The 27588-nt window shown below is 45.7% G+C and overlaps 2 protein-coding genes across 6 annotated transcripts in view; one reads left to right on the top strand and one right to left on the bottom strand.

Annotated features, from left to right (window-relative positions):
* The window catches only part of PDCD6IP (programmed cell death 6 interacting protein), a 77131-nt gene extending 52380 nt beyond the window's left edge, over positions 1-24751 (bottom strand). For all 4 annotated transcript variants that reach the window (XM_051818592.3, XM_051818593.3, XM_051818594.3 and 1 more), the window contains exons 1-4: positions 24448-24751; positions 8995-9049; positions 7277-7346; positions 2719-2846 (exon numbers count right to left, since the gene is read on the bottom strand). In XM_051818592.3, the coding sequence (XP_051674552.1) occupies positions 2719-2846; positions 7277-7346; positions 8995-9049; positions 24448-24656 (462 nt within the window). In that variant the 5' untranslated portion in view covers positions 24657-24751. The remainder of the gene's footprint in view (positions 1-2718; positions 2847-7276; positions 7347-8994; positions 9050-24447) is intronic.
* On the top strand, positions 24643-25759 carry LOC149127218 (uncharacterized). 2 transcript variants are annotated; one of them, XM_089331285.1, is made up of 2 exons: positions 24643-25097; positions 25460-25759. In XM_089331285.1, the coding sequence occupies exons 1-2, from the start codon at positions 24643-24645 to the stop codon at positions 25530-25532; spliced, it is 528 nt and encodes a 175-aa protein (XP_089187411.1). In that variant the 3' UTR covers positions 25533-25759. The 2 variants fall into 2 exon arrangements, with proteins under 2 accessions (XP_089187411.1, XP_089187412.1); XM_089331286.1 differs by having other exon boundaries at positions 25439-25759.
* Positions 25760-27588: the final 1829 nt, after the last annotated feature.

Genomic DNA, 27588 nt, shown 5'->3' with positions numbered 1-27588 from the left:
TTGATTAACCTTATTTTTAGATATACTTCCTCAAAACATAAAAATAAAGGCAAGAATAAAACACGATTAAAATGGTTTCAGTACTGAAATGCTCTTGCTTTGGTCTGATTCACCTTTCAAACAGTTAGGCATGCTGTGCTTAGGAGCAATCCCCAGGAACACAGACACCTAGTCTTCTGAGAAGTAACACTACTTCTACTTCTACTGCAAATGATTTCTGTTTGGCATCACAGATTTTTTGTTGCCAATTATATAATGTCAAGGCTAATATCAAAATAACTTTGCTTTTATGAAACAAGTGACACTGGGAAAATGGAAGAAGTCAGTATGGAATTAAAAAATGTAAGAGGAGAGGCCAGTGCTGTGGCATATCGAGTAAAGCTGCCACCTGCAGTGCCGGCATCCCATAAGGGCGCCAGTTCAAGTCTCAGCTACTCTACTTCCGATCCAGCTCTCTGCTATGGCCTGGGAAAGCAGTGCAAGATGGCCCAAGTCCTTGGGCCCTTGAACCCACGTGGGAGACCCATAAGAAGCTCCTGGCTTCTGGCTTTGGATAGGTGCAGCTCCGCTCATTGTGGCCAATTGGGGAGTAAACCAGCAGATCGCAGACCAACCAACCAACCTCCCTCTCTCCCTCACCCTCTCTCTGCCTTTTCTTCTCTCTCTGTGTAACTCTGACTTTCAAATAAATAAATAAATCCTAAAAAAGAAAAATATGTAAGAGGAAGCAGTCAGGATTGTGGGACAGCGGGTTAAGCCGCAACCTGCAGTGCCAGCACCCCACCAGTGTGCAGGTTTAAGTCCCAGCTGCTCCACTTCTGACCCAGCTCCTTGCTGATGGCCTGGGAAAAGCAGCCCAAGACCGCCCAAGTGCTTGGTCCCCTGCCACCAACACAAAAGAACAGGATGAAGCTCCTGGCCTCACCCTGGCTCAGCTCTGGCCACTGTAGTCACATGGACTCTCTCTCTTCCTCCTCTCTAACTCTATGACTTAAAATAAATAAATGTTATATAGGCAGGCTACAGGTTATAGAAAGAGAACTAAAAGCTAACTACATTAAAATGAACACTGTATTTTATGCAGCCATGTAATACTACATAAGTAGACTGTCTTTAAGGAGAGATAAGCTGGTGTCTTTCATTTAGAGATGAGTAACTAGAGGTCCAGAGCGTTTCAAGTACTTGCCCAAGAGCAGACAGGGACCAGGTGACAGGCAGCCTGGCTAAGGAACTTGGTCTGATACCATCAGCTCTCTTATCACACTAAGTGACTTGCTAGGAACACTCACAAAGTGCAATGTTCCCTCAACAACTGACAACAATCTCTATACAGAGAGCTAAATAATTTCACTTTCACATTTTAAAACATATAGGCCAGCGCTGTTGCGTAGGCTAAGCCTCTGCCTTCGGCACCAATCCCATATAAGCACAAGTTCATGTCCCAGCTACTCCTCTTCTGATCCAGCTCTCTGCTATGGCCTGGGAAAGCAGCGGAGGATGGCCCAAGTGCTTGGGCCTCTGCACCCGTGTAGGAGACCCGGAAGAAGCTCCTGGCTCCTGGCTTCAGATCGGCACAGCTCCAGCTGCTGCGGCCATTTGAGGAGTAGATCAGCACTGGAAGACCTTTCTGTCTATCTTCTCCCTCTGTCTGTAACTCTACCTCTCAAATAAATAAATAAATAAAATATTTAAAGAATATATTTCCCATTTATTTGTGGTTTCAAAAGAAACAATTCTATACATCATTTATGCTCATCCAAAACTGTATGCCACATTTTGGAGCATGTTTGATTAAAGTATACTTTCCTTTCTCTTTAAAAAAACAACATTCCTCGCCTGTCCCGTCAACTTAAACAATGGGAAAAACCAGACTGGACCTCTGAAACAAGCAACTTCCACAGGGAGGCATAAGGTACATTTGGAATTCCGTGAAATTTGGAATCACAACATCTGAAACCCAAGTGGACTTTATTAATACTTCTGACTTTAGTCATCTCATTAGTAAAGTGGCAATGAATGACATTATATAACATGAATCACACACAAGATTTACCTGACAGTCAAATAAGGTACATAAACACTTTGCAAATTATGAAGTAATATAAAATATGGAAACACAATCATATAATATCACTTAATAATAATCACTTGTTTTATAACCGAATTTAAAAAGCTGAGTAAATAAGCTGCTACAAACTTGTCAATTAGTAAACAATCAGTATCTAAAATATAGATTTAGCCATTTCACAAACAAGTGCATGTGTGACTGACTACAGTTAAACTGGCCTCTCCACATATTTAAAAGTTAAGCTCAATTTTTGTGACACCAGTGAAAACTTAGGTGTCGCACTCTAAGAAAACATAGTAAAATAATGTGCAGATCTTTTTAAATGAATTCACTCATTTAAAAGGGATTTATCCAGAACATATGAGATTTCTCATAGATCCAATCATTTTTGTTCAGCCAACATTTACAGAGCGTCTATCACGTGCCAGGCACTGTGCTAGGTGCTGGGTATACAATGACAAGGGAAAACAGACCTGGTCTACAGGCAGTTTAGGAAGGGCTTCAACGGTTAGGAATCCATTTTTAAAAGTACATTACTTTTCACGAAAACATCTGCTGTGTAAAGAAGCATCCACAAACCTAAATGTGAATGATGTTCAGTGGAACCCCCTTAGTGTTGACCATTAGGTAGGAACTCCTTTTCTGCATACCTGGTAATGCTTAGCAGCGATTTTCAATCCTTCATCGTTATCCAGGTTCTGTTCTGCTGCAATCTGGCTAGCTAAGGCTGCACAATTGAACAACACACAGCTCTTTTCATATCCTAAGCTTGCAAGAGCTGCAAAAAATTGAGAAGGAAAAATTTATCAGATTATTTTTTCTAAAAATGAATGTTTCAAAGAGCAATACTATGACCTCTGTCCCATGGCCCTCACAGAAACAAGTTTCCAGACCTGTGTTCTCACCTACCACGCTCCCGTGTTTTGAGCTGCCCTACCACCCATTTCTACAACAGTCCCATCACCTAAAATTTAAAAGGTGGATAAATTATCCTCTCTCCTCCTGAATCCACATTTCCTTTACAGTCATTCTCAAGTCTTTTCTGGCTTAATTTCTTAAATTCGAATAAATGCCTTCCACTTCTCTATCACCTCTCAAAATTACATCTCCCCACCACATTTAAAGCAGTTCCTCTTTTTTTTCTTTTTTTTTTTTTGACAGGCAGAGTGGACAGTGAGAGAGAGAGAGAGAGACAAGAGAGAAAGGTCTTCCTTTTTGTCGTTGGTTCACCCTCCAATGGCCGCTGTGGCCGGTGTGCTGCGGCCAGCGCATCGCGCTAATCCAAAGCCAGGAGCCAGGTACTTCTCCTGGTCTCCCATGGGGTGCAGGGCCCAAGCACTTGGGCCATCCTCCACTGCACTCCCTGGCCACAGCAGAGAGCTGGCCTGAAGAGGGGCAACCAGGACAGAATCCGGCACCCCGACCGGGACTAGAACCCAGAGTGCCGGTGCCGCAGGCGGAGGATTAGCCTAGTGAGCCGCGGCGCCGGCTTAAAGCAGTTCCTCCTCACAACCAAACTGAGCCAGGCCAAGCAACTCCTGGCTGGCCCTCCGAGCTTCACTCACTCACTCACTCAGGACGTTTCCCGGGGGCCAGAAAATCAGTTTGGCTAAAATGCAATCCTGATCTAAAGACTCTGCGTACCTCACATCCATTAAGATAACTGCAATTAAACAAAACAACAGAAAATAACAAGTGTTTATGAGGGTGTTAGAGAAAGTAGAACCCTTGTGCATTTTCAGTCATGCAGTAAAATGGTGCAGACAGTGTGAAAAGCAGTACCTCAAAAAATTAAAAATAGAACCATCATTTGATCCAGCAACTGCATTTCCAGGTATATACCCCAGAGAACTGAGAGCAGGCCCTTGAAAACGTATTTGCATACCCATTTATAGCACATCACCCACAAGGGCCAATGGTGACGCATCCCCAGTGACCTTCAACTGATGAATGGATAAACACAGGAGGTACGTACAACAGAACAGTATAAAACCATACACTACAATATGGATGAGCTTTGAGGATGTCTTCCTGAGCAAAATGAGCCAGTCACAAAAAGACAAATACTCCATGATTCTACTCAGAGAAGGCAATTCCATATAAACACTTGATGCATTTTGGCTTCTGCAGCCCACCCCAACGAAATTTCTCTACCAAATCCAGTGACTTCTCTCGAACTTTGCAAAGTGACCTCCACCACAATGATTCTTCCAATGATGTCCCAACCCCAGGTGATCCTAAAAGTCTCCTGGAGCTATTTTTTTAGCAATTTATTTATTTACTCATTAATTCACTTGAAAAGGAGAGGGAGAGAGAGATCAATCTTCGATCTGCTGGTTAGTGAACCAATGCATCCTAAATGCATACAACAGCCAGAACCGCCCCAGGCCAAAGTCAGGAGCAAAGAACCCTTTCCAGGTCTCCCATGTGGGTGACAGGAACCCAAGTAATTGGGTCATCATCTGCTGCATCCCAGGCACATCAGCAGGAAGCTGGGCTGGAACCAGCAGCCAGATATGAGATGCAGGCATCCCAAACAGTGGTTAACCTGCTGTGCCACAATGTCTACCCCTAGAGGTATTTTTAAGGACACTAAATCCAGTGCCCTACCCCAAAATTTCCTCTTATCACATGCAGCATTTGCATATTTTGCAAATCCATCTTTTAAGATTCATCTTTAAGTAGACACCTGCATTTTTAACATTTTCTCCAGGTAATTCACATGCAGTTTGGTAAACAAGGGACTCTTCTGGCATTCTTGTCCAAGTCTCCTTGTTTCCATGGTTCCCCTAAGACCTGAAGGCTTTCTCTCAATCTCATTTACGAAACCACTTCCTCCTTTTCAGCCTAAATACTATATTCCCTAGCTCTGGCTTTCACACTTCTCTCTGCCTGTTATCAGCCAGAGAGGACAACCTGATTTTCACCTAATGATAACTGTTCCCAAACCTAAATTTTTAACTCTTTTAAACTTTAAACTCATTATTTCCAAATGTCAGAGAAGTTTCTACTCAGATGGAACAGAAAAGTCAACTCAACCTATTAAAATGAATAAATATTCACAGGCCAAACCTCAGAATCAACTCTCACCTCCTGCTCTTCCTTCTGAATGACAGCAAATCCAGTCACCTTCACCCCAGATCCCTTTCACTCCTCCCTTCTCCTCTGACCTACAGCATGACCTTGTCTAACTTCATGATCTCTCTGGACCACTTGTCTCCTAACTGGTCTGCCTGTCTCTAGTCCCTGGAGTTAGGTTTCCTGGATTCAGATCCCAGCTTCATTAAATCCTATCCACGTGGCCTTAGATAGTCACTTAAGTCTTTTCAAAATGCTTTTCGCAAGTGGTAATAACAGTGCCTTTCCTCTTTGGTCTACTGGGAAAAACAGAAAGCTAATGATGTAAAGCCCCTTCCACAGTGCCTGAGTGGAGTAACTGCTCGAAAAACATAAGCTATTAACAGACAGGAGGGGAAGAGTTCAAGTCCAGAAGCACAGATCTGCAACTCTGCACCACCTCCTTTCCAGTATCACCAGCCCCGCTCCAAGGCCATGGTCTCCAGCAGTAACAGCAATTATCATAACACAGATATACAATATATACTATGTAACACAACAGTTATTTCCATTTCCTCGCCTATACGTCAGCATATATTATATACACTTTACATTTAAACAAAATATAATATGCATGCTATATATGTCCAATATGAAATGTGTATATGTGTGTGTGTGTATATATATATATATTCTATCGGAGCTGGTGCTGTGACGTAGTGGGTAAAGCCACCACCTGCAGTGCCAGCATCCCATATAGAGAGCAAGCAGTTAGCGTCACAACTGCTCCACTTCTGATCCAGCTCTCTGCTATGGCCTGGGAAAGCAGTAGAAGATGGCCCAAGTGCTTGGGTCCCTGCACCCACATGGGAGACCCAGAAGAAGCTCCTGGCTCCTGGCTTCGGATCAGTGCAGCTCTGGCAGTTGCTGCCAAATGAGGAGTGAACCAGCAGATGGTTCTGCCTTTCCTTCTCTCTCTGTGTAACTCTGACTTTCAAATAAATAAATAATTCTTTAAATATATATATTCTATCTATAAACTTTATAAGGTACACACAGGATATCACACTCTGTACTATATAAAGGATAGGTAAGTGTGGGGTTTGATACAGCAGTTAAGATGCTGCCTGGAATGCGTGTATCCTGTCTCAGACTGCCTGGGGACAGATCTCAGCTCTGCTCCCGATCCCAGCTTCTTGCTCACGCGCACCCTGAGAGGCAGTGGATAAGGACTCAAGGCAGCTGGGCCTCTGCCACCCAAGAGGAACACTCTGAATTCCCAGTCTGGGTTTTGGCCTGGCCCAGTCCCGGCTACAGCAAGCATTCAGGAATAAAACAGTAGATGGGTGATCTCTATCTGTCTCTTTCTGACTCTGTCTTCAAATAACAAATAAGTAACTCTACATAAATGTACTATATAAAGTATATGTAATATACCTCATATAGTATGCTATATATAAGTTTACAATTTGATTTATAAGGCATAAATATCTCATACAGTACAGTATATATATGGTATGTATATATATATATATATAATCTTAAATACATTGTTATAACCTTACATAGTATTATTATCTACTACAGCTAACACTACTGAGTGCTGTTCTAAGGACCTGACATGTATTCACCCAGTAATCCACAACGAGATAAACAGTATTATCCTCACTTCACAGATGAGGAAGTTAAGCACAGAGAAGTTATCTCACCCAAACTGATAGATCAAAAAGCCTTTGCCCTTCTAACTTTTAGTTATGATGTGGTGCCTGTAATGCTATTTTCTACCAGGAAAAAAACAAATTCAGTCTTCAAGTCCTACCCAACCACTGCTCATATTCAACAGGTAGAACTAACACCTTCCTCACCCATGCTCCCATGGGGAGGTTCACAGGCATAAGACATTTGAGAGTGACCCAACTGTCTTCCCAAGCAGAAGGAACACAACTGGCTCACTCATCTTTATAACTAGGACAGTGCCTGGCAAGACATAGGCTCTCTACAAGTATTTCAGAATTGCACTAAAAGTTCAAGTGAAAAAGAAAATGAGATGTAAAAAAAAAATTAGTATTTACAGTATTTTTAAATTGAAAACCAAAAATAATACAAAATGTTTCAGCCAAATTTACTACATTTTTATTAAAAATTACATACCTAATTTTACAGAGCCTCCAAAAAGTGAACCTTTATCAAAAGCATCCTTCCAGGTGAATGTCAAGCAGATCTGCAGAGAGTAAGAGAAAACAGGAAATGATGTCACCTTTCTGGAGCTCATTCTCTTTTGAAGAAAAATCCCCCATGAGAAGAAGGACAAAGCCCCCTCTGCCTACAACATTGTCCTCTCTACCCAGCCAACTCCTCCTCCTTCCCTTCTCCTGACCAACCTTTCTTTCCCACAAAAGGATGCAGGATTGCAGAGCGGCAAGCTAAGCTACCACTTGGGAAGCCCACATCCCAGCTACTCTGCTGCCAGCCTCCTGCTAATGCACCCCGAGGTGCAGCAGATGATGGTCCCCAGCTGCAGCTCGGCCCAACCCTCCCACTGAGGACACGGGAGAACGAATCAGCAAAGGAAAACAGTGCACACACACACGCTCTCTCGCTGTCATTCTTTCAAAAAAAATGAAAACAAACAAACAAGTAAAATACCATCCATAGGATATTTCAAATAGTCATTCTCCATCAGTAATCAAACACTACTTTTCTCATATTTATGAATATATATTACAATGGCTTCAACAGAACAAGTACTTAATAAAGAGCTGTCAAATAAGCCAAGTAAACACAAGCGCTAAAGGTTTCCCAGAAGATAAAGCAAAAAACAACTATTCCATGATAACAGACTTGGAGAATGGTTAATTTGAAGGGAAAGGATTAGATAATATCTTGTTTCTCAATCTATATGGTGGTCTTACCTGCATTTTCACTTTGTGAAAATTCAGGCTATACACAATTTGTTTATTTTTCTGAATTATACTTAATAAAAAGTTATATACTTCTCTGTTTCTAAAATGAGTATACCACATATGAAGTTTAAAAATAACTTAGCCTCATTTAAATTATTTTTACAATCCAATATAAAAATGTTAAGCTCTGGATTAGGGGAAGTTTCAAACATTCACAAAAGCAGAGAGAGAACCATCATGAACTACGCACCCATCAGCGGCTTCAGCCTTTTATCCTTCTCGGTTCACCTATCCCAACTCCCCGCCCCACTTACACGCCACACACACTTTTTCTCCTGCAGTATTTTAAAGCAAATCTCAACACTTAACTATTTCACCTAAGAAACTTTTGCACACCAATGTTTAAAGTCCTTTGTAACTGAAAGTTCGAAGTGCCACAAACTTTAAAACTTTTATCAATCTCTCAAATAAGACTGTAAGACAGCTCAGTATTCTCAACATTTAGCCTGTAAGAGAAAATGAAGTTGACTTCTTGTAGTGTAACATCTAATCATACAAACATCTGCAACTTTTACATAAATGTGATTTGTGCAAATAATTTTTAAAGCATATAAACTGACAGTAATTCTTCCTGAATTACGGTTTTCTGAATTCCGTAAAAGTCAAGGGAGAGGGCACAACAAATTGTATTAATCAGTCAATAATAGATCCCCTTAATATAAAATGCAGGCCAGTGCTCCACAGGATGAGAAATTACATACACAGAATTCCAGGAGACTCTTCCTTTAAAAGGCTACAAAGTCATATCAAATCTAAAAGTTTCTAATTTATATGAAAATATCTCATAAAACCTAATGACAGTAAAAAAAAAAAGCATCACCAATTGCAATAAAATGATACTATGAGTGGAAGGGAAATGGTTGCTTGCTGTTACCATAAAACTTTAAAACAAAATTAGAAACTTACCTGATTTTCAGAAAATGGGAATTTGGGTTCAATGGAACAAATCTGATCATAATATCTAAAAAAAAAAAAAAAAGAGCAAAATTAATGACCACCAGCCCTAAATATTACACAAGTTTATGCCAATACAACTGGCTTATGAATATACAAAAATTATTCATACTTACATTGAGTGGCCTATAAATTAAAATCAATCAGCTATTTAACGGTTAATGAAGCTAGTCTTTTTGACACAAATTAAAATGAGAAAAACCGTGTGAAATCAAGCCTCTGACCCTGAGGCTTCTGCCTACTTTATCAGCCCCCACCTCTCTCTCAGGTTTACAGTTCCTCTGCTTCCCTGTGATGATTCACAAGTCAACTGCCTGCTAAAGATTAACTCTCTTAATTAAGGGAGTGGCATGAGAGTAAGGTAGGCCACCCCATCACAAAGACAGAACCCAATTCTCACCTCCACAGCTAACATTCTAATGACAGACTCCACTCTGAAAACTTTCACTGTTCACTTACTTATTTTTATTTACTTGAAGGCAAAGCAACAGGAACTCCAGGCCCTGACCACACAGCATACTACTGTGCTTAACAGAGTCTACTCTGCTGTCTCAAAAAGCACATGCTGGGCCCTGTCACTGACCCACCAAAGGCAGCCCCCGCACTGTGGGCCAACCAGAGGCCTGCACACAAGCTGAGCGCCCTCTGCTCAGCCCCAACTCTGATCTGTGAAATTCCCACCCTTAATCTCCCCTGAGTTCAGCTGCTTGCTCTGTGCACCCAGCGTCAGCGATCAGCTTGCTGCACTTGGTACCCAGACCCAAGTCTGCAGGGGGTGTTCCATAACAACTGTGAACAAAACACTCATACCCACCCCACAGAAAAATATGCAAACTAAGACCTGCTCAGGAACCAATTTTTGGCCTAAAATGCTATTTCCTGTTAAGATATATCCAATGGACAAATTAGCATCTCCAGTAAACTGTTGGTTATAAACAGGTTTACCAACCTCCAATATGCTTTAGGAGAGCCCAGTTCTGTTCATCTCCCCCACGGCCACACAGCTCATCAAAACTCACACAACTCACCTCTTCCAGGTAGACTAATCCAAGTTTCCGGGCCAATCTCCCTGTCTCCTTTCTCATTCTTTCCACTCCATTCTCCACACAGCCTCCAGAAAGATCAATGAACATAAAGCAATGTTTTCCTTCATCAGGGACAAAGGGAGGCAGAGGGGGACAAGGCCATGCTTTTGTTGCTGTGTCTTTGGATTTATTTATTTATTTATTTGAAAGGCAGAGTTACAGAGAGACAGGGAGAGAGAGAATCTCCCATCTGCTAGTTCACTCCCCAAATGGCGGCAATGGTTGGGCCAGGAGCCTGGAACTCCTTCTGGGTCTCCCATGTGGGTAGCAGGGTCCCAAGTTCTAGGACCGTCTTCCCCAAGGAGCTGGATCTGAAGTGGAGCGGCCAGGATGCAAACCAGTGTTCATACAGAATACTGGCACTGCAGGAGGCAGCTTAAACCTGCTGATCCAAGCTTTCTAATGGCCCTTTTCCCCTTCCCTGGGTCCCCCTATGCGTCCCCCTCCTCACTGGTACGCCAGCCCAGGGGGCCAAGCTCTCTAATGGCCCCTTTCCTCCTCCCTGGGCCCCTCTATGCCTCACCCTCCTCACTGATGCTATCTTCCCAGTGATTATTTTGGAGTATGTTGGTAGAGGACCAACATTTCTGAAACCAAGTTTTCTGACTGGCATGGCAATCAGTTTGGTTATAAGCAGGAAGAACTCAGTAATTAAGTAAACACGCTGAAGATCATGACGGCACGTTTCTCACTGTCAGAAAAAAGGTCTGCAAACAGCAGGGAGAAGGCTGGAATAAACTGGGGTTCTGATGAAACGGAAGGCCTCAGTGTGAGATCATCTTTCAACATAGTGGAGAGAACAGAAAGAGGTGCATGTACTCCTAAGTGTTTCCTGAATGTATACGCGGAAAGGGCCTAGAAGCAGTACCCCATCTCACAGTGTCCACATAAACAATGCTCTGCATTAGAAAGGGGGCAAGTGCACTTCACAGAAAGCCTGGATCCAGGGCTAAGGCTGAGAAAACGCAAGACTCAATCCTGAATCATCTTGCTGCACCTGAGTTAAGGGAGCACTCAGAAAATGAGGAAGACAGGCCGGCGCTGCGGCTCACTAGGTTAATCCTCCGCCTAGCGGCGCCGGCACACCGGGTTCTAGTCCCGGTCGGGGCACTGGATTCTGTCCCGGTTGCCCCTCTTCCAGGCCAGCTCTCTGCTGTGGCCTGGGAGTGCAGTGGAGGATGGCCCAAGTGCTTGGGCCCTGCACCCCATGGGAGACCAGGAAAAGCACCTGGCTCCTGGCTCCTGCCATCGGATCAGCGCGGTGCGCCGGCCGCAGCGCGCCAGCCGCAGCAGCCATTGGAGGGTGAACCAACGGCAAAGGAAGACCTTCCTCTCTGTCTCTCTCACTGTCCACTCTGCCTGTCAAAAAAAAAAAAAAAAAAGAAAATGAGGAAGACGTAAAAAGACACAGGAACTCACTTTAAGGGGCTCTCAGCAGCCAAGTAGAGATAAATTTTAATAGTGACGATTCATAATAAGGGAAATAACACCATTCTGAAGTAAATAAAATAATCAGGTAAACAGAGAAAGCACCACCTTATTGTACAATGCCACCTAAAAAATCTAATAAGGAAACAACGGAATTAGAAAAATCACTTTTTTTAGATTTATATTATTTATTTGAAAGGCAGAGTTACTGAGGGAGGAGGAGACAAAGAGATGTCTTCCATCTGCTGGTTCACTCCCCCAAATAGGTGCAATGACTGGGGTTGGGCCAGGCCAAAGCCAGGAGCTTCTTCCAGGTCTCCCATGTGGGTACAGGGGCCCAAGCTCTTGCGCCATCTTCTGCTGCTTTCCCAGGGGCATTATCAGGGAACTGGACTGGAAGTGGAGCAGCCAAGACTCAAACCCGCACCCATATGGAATGCAGGTGCTGCAGGCCAGGACTTTAACCCACTGCACTACAGTGCTGGCCCTGAAAAATCAGTTTTTGACATCTTTCAGGGTATAATACCTGACTTTGATAAGATTAATCAATGAGGTTAAAACAATGAAAGTTTGACAACAGCGTATCATACAATCTCAAAGTATCTGCCCACAGAAATACTTAGAAATTTGTTCAATATAATTATTAACTGCAAGGTCAAGTGATAAAAGTCAACATCACCACAAACAGAACAAATAAGTTTTTTCTGATATGCACCAAAAAAAAAAAATGTGCTTTGGTACACCCATACAAAAAATACATAAATCACAAGAAAATATGACACAAAATCCTACTGAAGGACATTCTTACAAAGTAACTAGTCTATATTTTTCAAAAATGTGAAGGTTATGAAAGACAAGAGAAAACTGAGAACTGTTCCAGACTGAAGGAGCCTACAGAGCTATAACAGCTAAATGCAAAGCACAGGGGTCAAGGCTGCGTGCGGGTGGTCAGCTGCAGCTTGGAATGCCCACACCCCATGCTGGAGGGCCAGTTCAAGTCCCAACCACTCTGCTTCCAAGCTAGCTCCTGATAATGTACCTAGGTTGGCAACAGGTGATGGCCCAAGTGCTTGAGTCCTGCCACTCAAGTGGAAGACCCAGACGGTGTTCTGGGCTCCTGGCTTTGGCCTGGCCCAGCCCTGGCTATTGCAGGGATCTGGGGAGTGAACCAGTGAGCAGGTAGACATTATTTATCTTTCCCTCTCTTTCACTGTGCCTTTCACATAAAAATAAATATCATTTTTAAAAATAATAAAAATATAAAAACAAATGCAATGTACAATCGTAGATAAGTCCCTGGAACTATAAACAACATAGTCAGGAAAATCAATAAACTCTGAATAAATAGGGGCCGGCAATGTGGCACAGTGGGTTAAAGCCCTGGCCTGAAGAGCTGGCAATCACATATGGGCACTGGTTCTAGTCCCGGCTGCACCACTTCCGATCCAGCTCTCTGCTGTACCTGGGAAAGCAGTAGAAGACAGCCAAGTCCTTGGGCCCCTGCACCCTTGTGGGAGACCCAAAAGAAGTTCCTGGCTCCTGGCTTCAGACTGGCGCAGCTCCGGCCATTGCGGCCATCTGGGGAGTGAACCAGCGGATCAAAGACCTCTCTCTCTCTGTCTCTACCTCTCTGTAACTCTGCCATTCAAAATAAATAAATCTTTTTTTAAAAATCTGAAAAAATATCACAAATGCTAATATTAAATCAAGGTTGGGGCCGGCGCTGTGGCAGAGTGGGTAAAGCCACCACCTGCAGTGCTGACATGCCATATGGGCACTGGTTCGAGTCCAGCTGCTCCACTTCCTAGACAGCTCTCTGCTGTGGCCTAGGAAAGCAGTAGAAGATGGCCCAAGTCCTTGGGCCTCTGCACCCGAATGGGAGACCTGGAAGAAGCTCCTGGCTTCAGATCGGCCCAGCTCCAGCTGTTGCAGCCAACTGGGGAGTGAACCAGCAGATGGAAAACCTCTCTCTCTCTCTCTGCCTCTCCTCTCTGTGTGTAACTCTTTTGAATAAATAAATAAATCTTTAAAAAAAAATCAAGACCAATTTCCTGATTTTGAAAGTTATACTGTGATTACAAAGGGTATTTTTGTAATTAGGAAATTACCTCTGAAGTATTAAGCACTGAATGCTCTTAACAGGCTCCCGTTACAGTTCAAGTCACAGCAGGAGACACGGATGAGGTCTGCCCTACGTGGCCATCACCTCAAGATATTCACTATATGTTCACTGAAACCTACGAGAAACTTCAAAAAGTTCAGGGAAATGGAGCTGAATGATAACAGATAGAAACTTTATTTCTCAGCATAAGTTCAAGATACTGCTATAAGCAATGATATAAGTCATTTAACCAATCCCTGAAGAAATGAGGGTCCTAGGAAGTTCACCACGTCAACACCGTCTTTCTTGCATTATTCACTGAAGGAAACTGAGTGTCCCTTAAACATCTTTTTTATGATTAGGAGACAAAAAGAAGTCAAACGGAGACCAGGATCAAATTCCTGGCTTCTGGCTTCAGCCTGGCCCAGCACTGGCCACTAGTGGATAGAAGATCGATTGATCGATCGATCGATCCCTCCCTCCCTCCCCCTCTCTCTCTCTTCCTTCCTTTGTAACTCTGACTTTCAAAATAAACAAACAAATCTTTAATTTAAAAAAAAAAGACTCCAAAGATTTCTGAATTCCATGACACAGCAGACTGGGTCTCTTTGCTCACTGTTTTCTTGCTAGTCCCAAGCAAATAAATCCATAAAAAGCAAAGCTTTCAAAAAAGTAATTTTCCTTTTTTTTTAAGATTTATTTATTTATTTGAAAGAGTTACACAGAGAAAGGAGAGGCAGAGAGAGAGAGAGGTCTTCCATCCAATGGTTCACTCTCCAATTGGCTGCAATGGCTGAAGCTGCGCCAATTCGAAGCCAGGAGCCTCCTCCAGGTCTCCCATGTGGGTGCAGGCGCCCAAGGACTTGGGCCATCTTCTACTGCTTTCCCAGGCCACAGCAGAGAGCTGGATGGGAAGTGGCGTAGCCAGGACTAGAACCGGCACTTCAGGCCAGGGCGTTAACCCGCTGCGCCACAGCGCTGGCCCCATCAAAAAAATAATTTTCTTTTCCTCTCTCTGAAAAGTAAAACTTCAGGTTTTCTGTTTTGTGAATGAACAGGAGCTGGCTAAAAACAAGCCGGTAAGGAGGGAACAGCAAGTGCCAAGGGCCTGAGCTAACAGTGCCTGAAGGTGTGAAGTAGGAGGCTGATCTGGTTGCAGAGCGGGGACCAGAAACACCTTCTGAAAAGGGGTGTTACAGGCTCTGCTGGGGAAAGGCACAATCAAGGACAGTTGGCAAATACTTTAATAACAAAAGAAATCTCTTGTGAGCCCCACAGCCCTTCTGCCTGCACGGTGAGCAGTCTAGGTACACAGCAGTCCTACTGACCTCAGCTGGACATGCTCTCCAAGCTCCCAGTGTGCCCAGTCTGACGGAACGGAGCTGAGAGAGCACTGAAGATGGAATGGCCAACAGTCACTTTCACTCTCTGCTCCAGTGAATCCCAAATCCCAGCACACCTTTCTCTCCTCCAGCAGAGCCATTTCAACTTGGGCATCTGACTCCGATGGCAGGAGGCAAGGTTAATGTACTGAGTGCCAATTCCCAGACTGAAATCCACCATCAAGCCAAGTCACTGTGATACCCAGCGTGTCACTAGACAACAGGGAAGCATGGTCCTGGCCAGGAGGCAGGTGCAGGAAGCAAGGGGAGAATGCAGCAGAGAGGAATACTCCGGGTGGTAACTGCAGGGGTATCCATGACCAATCAAAAACAGGCAGCTACTCAGGCCTTACTAGAAAGTAAGTGAGCCGGCAGTAGGAAATACACTTACTGCTCTGTGAATGAACCAGAAAATAAAGAAAAACTAAAGAGAACTAACTAAGTTTTTTCACGCCCATTCTCTTCACTCCAAAGCTTTTGAGGTCAACTCGTGAAGCTTAAGAACTAAGTGATGCAATCCTCAAAGTACAATGGCCATAGTAGGACAGGTTATGTAGGCTGAAATAAAAATATAACAGGAGGGCAGTCACTGGAGAGCAACATCATCTAACCAGTATGCAGCAAACCTCAACGAGAGACAAATTAATGTTTTATCCCGGCTGCTCCTGTCCCCATCCAGCTCCCTGCTGATGTGCCTGGGAAAGCAGTGGAGGATGGCCCAAGTGCTTGGGCCCCTGCACCCACGTGGGAGACCGGGATGAAGCTCCTGACTCCTTCAGCCCAAGTCATCTGGGGGAATGAACCAGTGAATGGAATATCTCTCCCTTTCTTCCTCTAACTTTGCCTTTCAAATAAATAAAATATATGTTTAAAAAACTACCATTGCTGGTACTGCGGCTCACTAGGCTAATCCTCCGCCTGCGGCACCGGCACACCGGGTTCTAGTCCCAGTCGGGGCGCCAGATTCTGTCCCGGTTGCTCCTCTTCCAGTCCAGCTCTCTGCTGTGGCCCGGGAGGGCAGTGGAGGATGGCCCAAGTGCTTGGGCCCTGCACCCCATGGGAGACCAGGAGAAGCACCTGGCTCCTGGCTTCGGATCAGTGCAGTGCACTGTTCGCAGCGAGCCGGCGGCAGCGGCCACTGTAGGGTGAACCAATGGAAAAAGGAAGACCTTCCTCTCTCTCTCTCTCTCTCTCTCTCTCTCTCTCTCTCTCTCTCTCTCTCTCTCACTGTAGGGTGAACCAACGGAAAAAGGAAGACCTTCCTCTCTCTCTCTCTCTCTCTCTCTCATGGTCCACTCTGCTTGTCACAAAAAAAAAAACCTACCATAAAAAATTAATGTTTTAAAATGAGAGTAGCCGCTGCTAACTGAAAATTAGTATATTTATAGATTTTATTTCAGAAATAAGTGAGGGTGTTTTTAAAATATTTTATTTATTTATTTGAAAAGCTGAGAGAGACAAATCTATCCGCTTGTTCACTCCCCCAAATGGCTGCAACAGCCAGGGCTGGGCCAGGCTGAAGTCAGCAGTCAGGAACTCCACCCGGGTCCCCCACCAGGGTGGCAGGAACTCAAGGACTTGAGTCATCCTCCTCTGCTGATCTGGCACATTAGGAGCTGGCTGGGAAGTGGAACAGTCAGAACTCAAATAGGCACTCTGCTGTACCACAACACCAACCCCATGTTTTCTTAACTACAATATCCTAAATATACTTAAAAGGCATAACTCCACAGACTTTCAAGTAAGGCTACCCTGAGTGTGAATCCCAATCAAGCTGTGAGATCCTGTCCAAGTTATTCAATCTCTAAACCCTTCCTAAAGTAAGGATAATACCTTCTTTAAGGCTGAGACAAAGATGGTACAATATATATTAAATACTCATAATAATTTCTGGAAAACAGTGTGTGATAAATTTTAACTACAGGTGATTATTCTGCAACTATGCAGAAGTATTTTTACATGTTGTCTAGTTTTTTATAAAATCACTTTAGAGCAAATAATATAACTTATTTTTAAAATCTCACGTGGGAATGGGCAATTGGCACAGCAGTTAAGACGTCAGAGGGCCTGGGTATGAGTCTCAGCTCCACTTTCAATTCCAGCTTCCTGCGAATGCACGCCCTTGGGGTCAGCAGAGGGGCCCCTGCCACCCACATGGGAGACCTGGATCGAGCGCCTGGCTCCTGGCTGGTCCAGCCTGGGTGGACTACTGCTGGCATTTGGGGAGGGAACCCATGAATGGAAAATGGATCTCATCTGTCTCTGTCGTCTTACTCTCTCTTTGCCTTGCAACAGAAAAGAGAAAGGGAAAGGGAGGAAAAGCGAAGAAAAGAAGAAAGAAGGGAAGGCGGGAAAGGGGAGAACGGAGGGGAGGAAAGAGAAGAGATCTCACTGAGGGAAAAACTGGGAAATGAGCACATTTTGAAATATCAAAGATAAATAAAAGATAAATTCCCTCTAGAAATTCTAGTTTTAAGTTTGTGTGTATTTAAGGAAAACACGTAGGGATCAAGAACAACCAATCCATGATTAGCCAAAGTAATACTACAATGCAAACTACAGACCCTCATACAGTTCTGATCTGTATTCATGGATGTCCAACTCGAGCCCACCAACCAGAAGGAGAAACAAGGGAATCTGAAGAGTTGGGCCAAGAACATTAGCCAGGAGTCACAGAACCTGATTTTCACACTTCTTTCTGTACCCAATTTATCACATGAAAAATTATTAATGAAGCACTGCATACAGTAGAAAGTAACTAATCAGGAGTCAAGGGATCAGGACTTTAGCGAGATTCTGCCAGAACGCTGGCTGTGCAGGCTTAAACCTCAGGTGTACAACACCACGGAAGATTCTTCGATTCTTTTTATGGCTACACAGGACAATATGGACCAAACATCTATCTGACTTACTAAACATGAGACAAATCAAAACACAGAAAAATAAATCAGATTTTAAATCTTCCTTTAAACTTTTATGTTTATTCATCTATGCAGAACAAAATTGCTGAGACAAATCAAAGCTTGGCAACTACAGACTCAGAAATGTAACACACTGTTACGACCCCAGAACTGGCGCCTGTGCTCATAAAGACTCCCCATCAGCATTTGACCAACAAACTGTAGCAATGTCCTTAGCTAATATTATCCCAGTATTCTCATCCCTAAATCAACAATCAGAACATAAACAGCTATGAAGTAAAACGGAACTGCAATATTTTCTTTCTTGATCTGTGAAATAGTGCTGGGAAAATATTTCAGAAATTCTAAGACTAATTCCATCAACTTCATTTTGCAAATGAAAAAGACAATGCCACAATACAACAAACTAAATATTAACATACAAAAGGACAAGAGACAAATCTATGCAGAAACTTTACAAAACCTATATAAATGACTGGAGTTAAGGCAAAACAGAACTCCAAACTATTAAAAATAAGTATCAAAAAGAACACTATACATATCAAAACCAGTAGCATGCAGTCAAAGAATACTAAGAAAAAATACAGTCCTAAAATCAATGAATTAGGGGCCAGCATTGTGGTGCAGCACGTTAAGCCACAGCCTGCAGCACCGGCATCCCAAATGCGCGCCTATTTAAGTCCCCGCTGCTCAACTTCCCCAATCCAGAGTCCTGCTAACATGCCTGGGAAAGAAGCAGAACATGGCTGAAGTGCCTGGGCCCCTGCACCCAAGTGGGAGACCCAGAAGAAGCTCCTGGCTCCTGGCTCCTGGCTCCTGGCTCCCGGCCCCCGGCCCCCGGCCCCCGGCCCCCGGCCCCCGGCCCCCGGCCCCCGGCTCCCGCCTAGCCAGGCACCTCTCATTGTGGCCATCTGGAGAGTGAACCTGAGGATGGAAGTTTTCTCTCTCTCTCTCTCTCTCTCTGTCTCCCTCTCTGCAATTCTGCCTTTCAAATAAATAAAGCATTTTTTAAAAATAAATGAATTAGAAAAAAAAAGATGTAAAAAAAGCTGTAGAACAAAGGAAAAAGAAACACACAGGCTCGGCTCTTAAAAAGAGAGGTGGCTCCCAAACTTTAGAAAATCTGACTGGGGGAAAGAGCATTCAGAACACACCCATGGGGCTGGCACTGTGGCTTAGCAGGTTAAAGCCCAGGCCTGCAGCACCAGCATCCCATAAGGAGCAGTCCCAGCTGCTCCGCTTCTGCTCCAGCTCTCTGCGATGGCCTGGAAAAGCAGCAGAAGATGGCCCAAGTGCTGGGGCCTCTACACCCATGTGGGAGAACTGGAAGAAGCTGCTGGCTCCTGGTTTCAGACCAGCTCTGCTCCAGCCTTTGTGACCATTTGGGGAGTGAACCAGTAGATGGAAGACCCTCTCTTTCTCTGTATCTACCTCTCTCTCTAACTCTTTCAAATAAATAAAATAAATCTTGAAAACACACACACACATTCACAACATCAGGAATAAGAGGAAAATTCTAACTACACATTATGAAGAAAACAAAACATGTTCTAAGAACTTATATGTGATAGAAGACACCACAAATACAGGTAAGATTCAAGAAATATATTAGAAGATTTTTACCATGTACATACTGGATACAGAATAACTCCTACAAATCAGTAAAGAAAAAAATCAATCACCCACAGCAGAAAATGAGCAAGAGGGGCAGGGTCTATCACAACACTGCCATCCCATATCAGAATGCCTAGGTTCCAGTCCTAGCTCCACTTCCAATTCTAGCTTCCTGCTAACGTGCACCCTGGGAGGTAGCTGGTGATGGCTCAAGTACTTGGGTCCCCACCACGGGAAACATGGATTGAGTTCCAGGCTCCTGGTTGGCTTGGCCCAACCACAGCTGCTACAATCATTTAGGGAGAGAACTGCCTTTCAAATAAATTTTTGAAAAACATTTTTTGGTGCAGGCATTGTCACACGGAGGTTAAGCCACAGCTCAGGAGTGCTGGTTTGAGTCCCAGCTACTCTGCTTCAGATCCAGCTCTCTGCTAACGTGCCTGTGAAGCAGTAAACAGTAGCTTAAATACCTGAGTCTCTGCCACTCGCATGGGAGACTGGGATGGAGCTCCTGGCTCCAGCCTACCCCAGCCCTGGCTGGTGCAGCTATTTTGGGAGTGAATCAGCAGATCAAAGATCTGTGTGTGTATGTGTGTGTGTGTGTGTTTCTCCCTCTGTCACTGCCTTTCCCATATACAATCTCTTTAAAAGGATGTTTAAATTTTTAAAAAGGAAATGGGCAAAAGAAGACAGGCAATTCATAGAATTGCTAAGTGACCTGTAAACATAAAATGTTCAGCCTAAGCAAAATAAGGCATGCAAACCAAAACAAGGTACCTATCAGTTTAGCAGAGTAGTAATATAAATTATCAGTGAGAATTAGCAAGAATGTGAAGGAATAAAAAACTCAGATTTCTGCTGATGAACATGTAAATTAACACAGCCACAGTGGAGAACTGAAAACACACATACCCTCCTCTTCCGGTTAGAGATCTGAATAACACCCTCACTGCTCCCACCCAAAACCCCACTTTAAAAAAAAAAAAAAAAAAAGAATGTTACGTGTGAAAGATAAGCATGGGCACCTGGCCTCGAGGAGGCAGGCTCTGACACGGTGTCCCACACTGGGTTTGATGCCCAGCTCCAGCTGACTCCAGCTTCCCGATACAGAACTGGAGAGGCAGAGGCAGTCGAGATGGCTCAGTTGGGTTCCTGCCACTTACACGGGAGACCTGAATTACGGCCCCGGCTCCTGACTTTGGCCCCAGCCATCAAGGGCATTTGGGGAGTGAATCAGTAAACGTGAGCTTTCTCTGTCTGTCTGCCTGTTTCTCTCACTCTCACTTTCTCACTCTCTCACATGATTTCTAATGTAAAAGATGTAAAGGCACGAGGACAAAGAGAAGGGAAAAGGTCTAACAGCATACAACAGGCTTCAACAAAATGTCCTTAAAGGTGAAAAGGGAATGAAGAAAGCTGGACTCTAGCTACTTAAGAGGGAAGGGAGCCAACAAAGTAGAAGCCAAAAAGACAAGACACTGTTGAGAATCCTTGAAGGAAACCTTCAGGCTACCAGATCTACTCTGAGGGCAGATTCACTCAGCAAACTGTTAGGAACACCATGCTCAATCAAAGTGGAGATCAAAGACTGCCAAGCGGGAAGAGTGGGATGGAGGGGCTGGGGTTGGGAGAACCGACTGCCTACATCCCTGTCAGTCCTCCCTTCTTCCGTAAGAGTTTTAGGTGGTACGTGGCTGCCCACAAAAAAAAACTACTTCTCTTAGCATCCTTCTGGAGAAGTGGACATACAAAGTGGGCTGTGACACAAGAGCGCAGCACTGTGGGGCAATTCCAGAAAACAACCTGAGGCTGAGCCTTGCGCTGTCATCCCCCCCACCTCCACCCCCCGCCGTTACTTCACACACTTGGGTGTGACTTCAATCTGGACCATGTGAACAAGGACTGTACTCTAGGGTTCACACAGCAACAGCTGGAAAGAGTCTAAGCATCCAGTGAACTTCACACACCAGTCCTAGGCTACCAGAACTATCTACCCACCAATTTTTTTTTTAAGATTTTTTTATTTGAAAGTCAGAGTCAGAGGAAGGTAGACACAGATAGACAGAGATCTTCCATTCGCTGGGTCACTTCCCAGATGGCTGCCAATGGCCAGGGCTGGGCAAGGCCAAAGTCAGGAGGCAGTAGCTTCTTGCAAGTTTCCCACATGGGCAGCAGCACCCAAAGCACTTCAGCCATCCTCCACTGCTTTTCCCAAGCCATTAGCAGGGAGCTGGATGGGAAGTGGAGCAGCTAGAACAAGAACTGGCATCCAAATGGGACACTGGCATCGCAAGTGGCACCTTTACCTGCTATGCCACAATGTGGTCCCCACCCCCACCAACTTTGAAGCAAGAATAAAATGTTAACTCAATGATAATTTGGGATTGGGATCTACTAAACAGAGTGGAATCTAATCCTATTTACAGATGCCACGTTAAAAACCCCACATGCACAACTCTTGAGATTCGTCAAGCCTCTCTCCCCAGATCAAACTTCAGAGAGCCGACAATCACACGTTCTCAAGGAAGGAGAGCAAACTCTCGAGGAAACTGACCCCCAGAAAGCAGACACCGGCACAGCTCCCACTCGATCACCCTCAAGTTCTCCATTCACCAATTTTTAGTAGGAGCCACTTTGGAAAGGGTGAAATACCATGACAATGAGTATGGAAGTGTAAATGTGTATTTTAGGAAATTTTAATAGAACACTAGCAATTTGGTAATAAAAAGACTAGCACTGGACTTGTACATGAGGGAATTAGCAAGCCAGCATCATACTCTTTAGAAACTGGTTTAAACTCTCTTTTTTCAAAGTCCATTAGTTTAAAACTTCATCAGGTTTAAAAAAAATAAAGGAAAATTAATGTTTGGTTTACACAATTAGCCAAACATAATTACGGAAAGACGTTCTGTTTGCTTTGAATGACACCTACAGCTGAGTCATAACTCTTCTTTCACAGTGTATTTATCCAAGAACTTTCGTACGCACCTCCACTGTAACATTTAGTAGGCTGCAGCATACCCATGAGCTTACCCCAATTCCACTAAAAAAGCCGAAAGTGAGAAGATTTAAGAAACGACCCCCTCTGCAATTGCTGCACCACAGGACAACAGTTCACACACTTACCCAGGTCAGAGAAACGACAATGAATCAACGGAGTTCCAAAGCTTACAGCAGAATTCTATCTGGCCACTAACCACTATTCCTTGCCTGCTAGTCTGAAACCCCTGCAGGAACTGTCTCTGCTCCTTAAATCTAAAGACCCAAACCCATTCAACAAGATTTTTATCATAGCGTTCATGATACCACAACTGTACTTTTTAAAAACACTACTAAAGGAAAAGCCTAAGGACTACTCACGTCTGCACAAAAATCGCTCTGACAATTCTTTAAAAGTAAGTTGATTCTAAAGAACGGCTATGCCAACGCTAGGGGCAGATGCTTGATCTAGCGGGTCTCCGGCATCCCATAACCGATTGCCTGGGATCTAGTCCCCGCTCCACTCCCAATGCCAGCTTCCTGCTAATACGCACCCGAGAGGCAGCTCAAGTCCTTGGGTCACTGCCACCCATGCAGAAGACCCAAACTGAGTTCCTAGCTCTGAGCTTCGGCCTGGCCCAGCCTGAGTCGTTGTGGGCACCTGGGGCGTGCAGCTGTGCCTGTATCTCTCTCTCTCTCTCTCTCTCTCTCTCTCTGCCTCCCAAATAAACAAAAATGTTTAAAAAGAACTCCTTTGCGAAGCACCAGAATCATGATCCTTGCAGGCCGAAAGTCTTAGCTCTAAATTAACACCAACGGGTCATAATTTCCCCGAGCCATCTATTCAGTATCCCTTCCTCTTGGCAACCAAAGCTTCCGCAGTCCAAACCAACCTTGCTTTGAGCCATCGGGAAGAGAAACGTTGCTGTCAGCTGGGTGACCCAATAGATCAGCCCATTTCCCACCATCACCAGCCAGCCCAATCAGAGGCCGCCCGTGGCTTCCTCCCCAGTGCTAAGGACTAAAGGCGGCCTCTTCCGTAACACACTAGGAACCACTGTAACTACCATAGAGCCGCCACTGGCCACCCCTCTCCACACATGCCCAAAGCCTGCCCTAGAAGGAACCACGGAGGTGAGATGCCAACAGCTAAGGAGAGAGAATCCCTCGACGTTGCAGCTACCAGGGTCAGTCTTGTATCAGCATAAGCTAGTTTTAATCCGGTATACACCTGCTATAGCCCCGCTTCCCCAAGCAAGACTCTATGACACACAGAAACGAGGCCATTAAAGAAGGCGGGCAGAAGAAATGTTGCCCACAAAGCGCTCTAGGGCTTCTTCTGGCCTCATCAGACACGGAGCGAGCTCCAGGCGCGTGTACTAAAACAACAGATTCCCTGCATTCTACGCATACCCGCCTGGGAGCCAGACTGCAAGCAACCCACTTCGGACACTCTGTCATGCGGGCTTCACTGCAAATAACTGCAGCTCCCGACTTCCAGAGACCTCGTGGGCTCACTCCGCGCTGAGGGGGCGGCCCCTCCGTGTCGAACGGACACTGGGCCGGGGGTCCCCACTCCCCCACGGCCCGCGCGCGGGCAGCTGCCGCGGCGCCCTCCAGATCCGACCCCCGAAAGTCCTCACACAGCAGTCTGCCACCGCAGACCCCTCCCCGAAAGGGAAAAGTAGCCCCGAGTCGGCAGCGCCAGGTGTCCAGCGGCGGCCGGGCAGGGCAGGGCAGGGCCCCGGCCTGCGGCCGCTGCGGCTCACCAGGCAGGAATGCGGGCCACACCTACGCGCCCGGCCCGGCCCGGCCCGGCCAGGCCAGGGCGGGGCCGGCCGCTCGGCCTCGGCCCCGGCCGCGGACCCCGTCCCGGCTGCCGGCCCCGCGCCCACCTCAGCAGCGTCTCGAGCGCGCCCTCGTGCTTGTCCAGCGGGCGGCCGAGCGCGGCGCGGCGCAGTTTGCTGAGCTCCTCGGCCGCGCGGCAGTACTGGGCCTGCTCCTCCCCGCCGCTCGGGTAGGTCTGCTGGATGAACTTCACCAGCGGCTTGGCCAGGTCCACCTCCGACGTCTTCTTCAGCTGCACCGAGATGAACGTCGCCATGATGGGCGCCTCTGCCGCCGTTCGAGCCTCACGGACGGCGGGACCGGCGGACCGACGGGCTGACGGACGCGCGCTCGGCCTGCGCTTCGGGGTCTGGCTACTTCCGGGAGCTCCGGCGCAGGCGCAGTGGGCGCGGGAGGCGGGGTTGGGGTGGGCGGGGCCGTGTGGTCACGTGGACGTGGCGCCGCGGCGCCGCTCACCTGGGCGTCGCTCGCGGCAGCTTCCTGGCTTCCGGGGTGTCCGGAGTTTGCCGCTGTCGGTTCCCCTTTCTCGCAATGGCCACTCCTCTGCCCTGTACAGCTTGCGGGTGAGGTCCTCCCGTTATGACTCCCGCCCGAGACCTGGCAGGCCAAGGGTCACTGTGAGCTGGGCGAGTTCACTGAGCGACTGTTGGTGCACAGTGGAGGGCGAGGGCCGCGCCGTTGTGCGGCCGCGGGACCGGTAAGGGCGCAGACGCTGAGGTCCACAAAAGGAGGAAACGCAGGAGGAGAAATAAACAGGGTGCTTGGGATTTAGGACTTGGGTCACCGAGGGGTGCGGGCGGGGGTGTCTCACTGAAACAGGGTCCTTAAGGATTTCCCCAAGAAGGCGAGTTTAGCGTGGGGTGGCTAGGGAGAGCCTCCCCGCCCCGAAAGAGGAGGGACGGAGGGGCGAGCAGACCGCCAGGCACCCGCACATCCCAAGCCGGGGATGTGTGCGTGTCTGATGAACACACGGGAAGCTGTAAACCCACGTGTTAGGAAGACCACCCTACGGGACGTCTGATGCTTTGTATTTTGTAGTCGATAGGTTTTTATTTATAGTATCACTGAGGACACTGCCCTACCAGGCCGAAGTGGTTCATGTGGACCTATCAAGCCTTTGCAGCCAGCGTAACGCGTAAGAAACAGAAGACAGAGACACGAAGTAACTACTGAAGCAAATCCAGCAGACGGGACCTTCCGCAGAGCAACTGGGCCAGCAGTGCAGCGGTTCCTCGTGGTGAAAATGCACCTGCCTTGTAAAAGAAATTTAAGGACTATAACAGCCTTGATTGGATCCGAGTTTGAACAGACGGCCTGCAAAGTGAATTTTCAGGACGTTGGAAGAAATTTGAACAAAAATGAACGTAGATAAGGTGAAACTATTGCCATAGAAAGATCTAGATCGTGGAGCCAGCGCTGTGGCGTAGCGGGTAAAGCCACTGCCTGAAGTGCCGGCCTCCCATATGGGCGCCGGTTCGAGTCCTGGCTGCAACACTACGGTCCAACTCTCTGCTTTGGCCTGGGGAAGAAGTGGAGATGGCCCAAGTCCTTGGGCCCCTGCACCTGCGTGAGAGGCCTGGAGGAAGCTCCTGGCTCCTGGCTTTGCATCCGCAGTCAGTGCAGCTCCAATCGTTGTGGCCATCTGGGGAGTGAACCAGCGGATGGAAGACCTCTCTCTCTGTCTGCCTCTACCTTTCTGTAACTCTGCCTTTCAAATAAATCTTTTTAAAAAAAAATTTTTGAAGAAATTGTCAGTTGAAGAGTGATACAGTACATCTCCTGCTTTGGGGGCCTAAAGTGGTTGAAGGAATGGTTTACTGATAGAGGGAAAACTGACAGATAACCAACCCAGTGATGAGGGCAGTTGGGTAGGTGGGTGGTGCTTAACATTCAAATAGAGTCATTGACATCGGCAATTGACTATAAGAGACTAGGGCCATGGAGCCATCTTGTTTGGGAGTCACAGCAAACAAATTATTTTTAAGCCACTGGGACTATCAAAGAAACACGAAGAGACAGAAATACGTCAGAAACTATCAGGAGACACAGTATCAGATTAGGTGGTTTTAAGTTTCAGCTTACGTTTGATTGATACATACAAGGAGTCGTCAGAATGTTCATGGGAATGCACCTATCTTTTAATCTAATTCTTTTTTAATTATGTATTTTTTAATGTTTATTTGAGAGGTAGAGTTACAGAAAGAGGGAGAGGCAGAGAGAAAGATCTTCCACCCACTGATCACTCCCCAAATGGCCTCAATGGCCACAGCTGGACTGATCTGAAGCCAGGAGTTCCTCCAGGTCTCCCATACAGGTGCAGGGGCCTAAGCATTTAGGCCATCTTTTACTGCTTTCTCAAGCTGTAAGCAGGGAGCTGGATTGGAAGAGGAGTAACCAGGACATGAACTGGCACCAATATGGGGTGCCTGTGCCACAGGCAGAGGCTTAACCTACTACACCATGGTGCCAGCCCCAATTAAGTACTTTTGTAAGATTTTACAGTTTTTAACATTGTGCCATAGTCACTTCATATGTAGATACTATATATACACACATACTGTTTTTCCTGAAAACAGGGATATTAATAGTATATAACATGGGATTCAAGACTATGATCATGAAGTGGAGAAAAAAGCATGTATCGTGTAAATTATATAATTCAGTATAACAATGCCAAATACTATGACTTCTACACATTTTTTGTACTCTGTATATATTCCCTTTCATATATGAGAGAAAACATTTATATTTCTTTATGTCAAAGGCAGGGGAACAGATAGAGATCTCCTATTTGCCAGCCAGAGCTGGGCCAGGCCAAAGCCAGGAGCTAGGAACTCAATCCAGGGCTGCCACACAGGTGACAGGAACCCAACAACTTGAGCCACCACCTGCTGCCTCCCACGGGGTGAGGATTCCAAGCTGCATTTTAACTGCTGCACCAAACACTTGCCCTCTCCCATGAGCTTTTAGGAGTATTCTTACACCTGTAATAATATGTATTTATACAGTAAAATGTGACATTTTGATGCATGTATATATTGTGTGATGATCAAATTAGAGTAATTAACATATCTTTTTTTTCCACAGGCAGAGTTAGTGAGAGAGAGACAGAAAGATCTTCCTTTCTACATTGGTTCACCCCCCCAAGTGGCTGCTATGTCCGGCGCGGGCGCGCAGCACCAACCTAA

Source organism: Oryctolagus cuniculus, chromosome 4 (assembly GCF_051225735.1).
Source record: "Oryctolagus cuniculus isolate XC-2025 breed Fujian yellow rabbit chromosome 4, ASM5122573v1, whole genome shotgun sequence".
Lineage (NCBI taxonomy): Eukaryota > Metazoa > Chordata > Mammalia > Lagomorpha > Leporidae > Oryctolagus > Oryctolagus cuniculus.
The sequence above is the reverse complement of the archived record's forward strand: the minus strand, read 5'-3'. Positions and strand labels throughout refer to the sequence as shown.

Coding starts and splice junctions, on each gene's coding strand:
- LOC149127218 (XM_089331285.1), top strand. CDS start 24,643: ATGAACGTCGCCATGATGGGCGCCTCTGCCGCCGTTCGAGCCTCACGG. Junction 25,098..25,459: donor GTTGTGCGGCCGCGGGACCG/GTAAGGGCGCAG, acceptor TTTTATTTATAG/TATCACTGAGGACACTGCCC.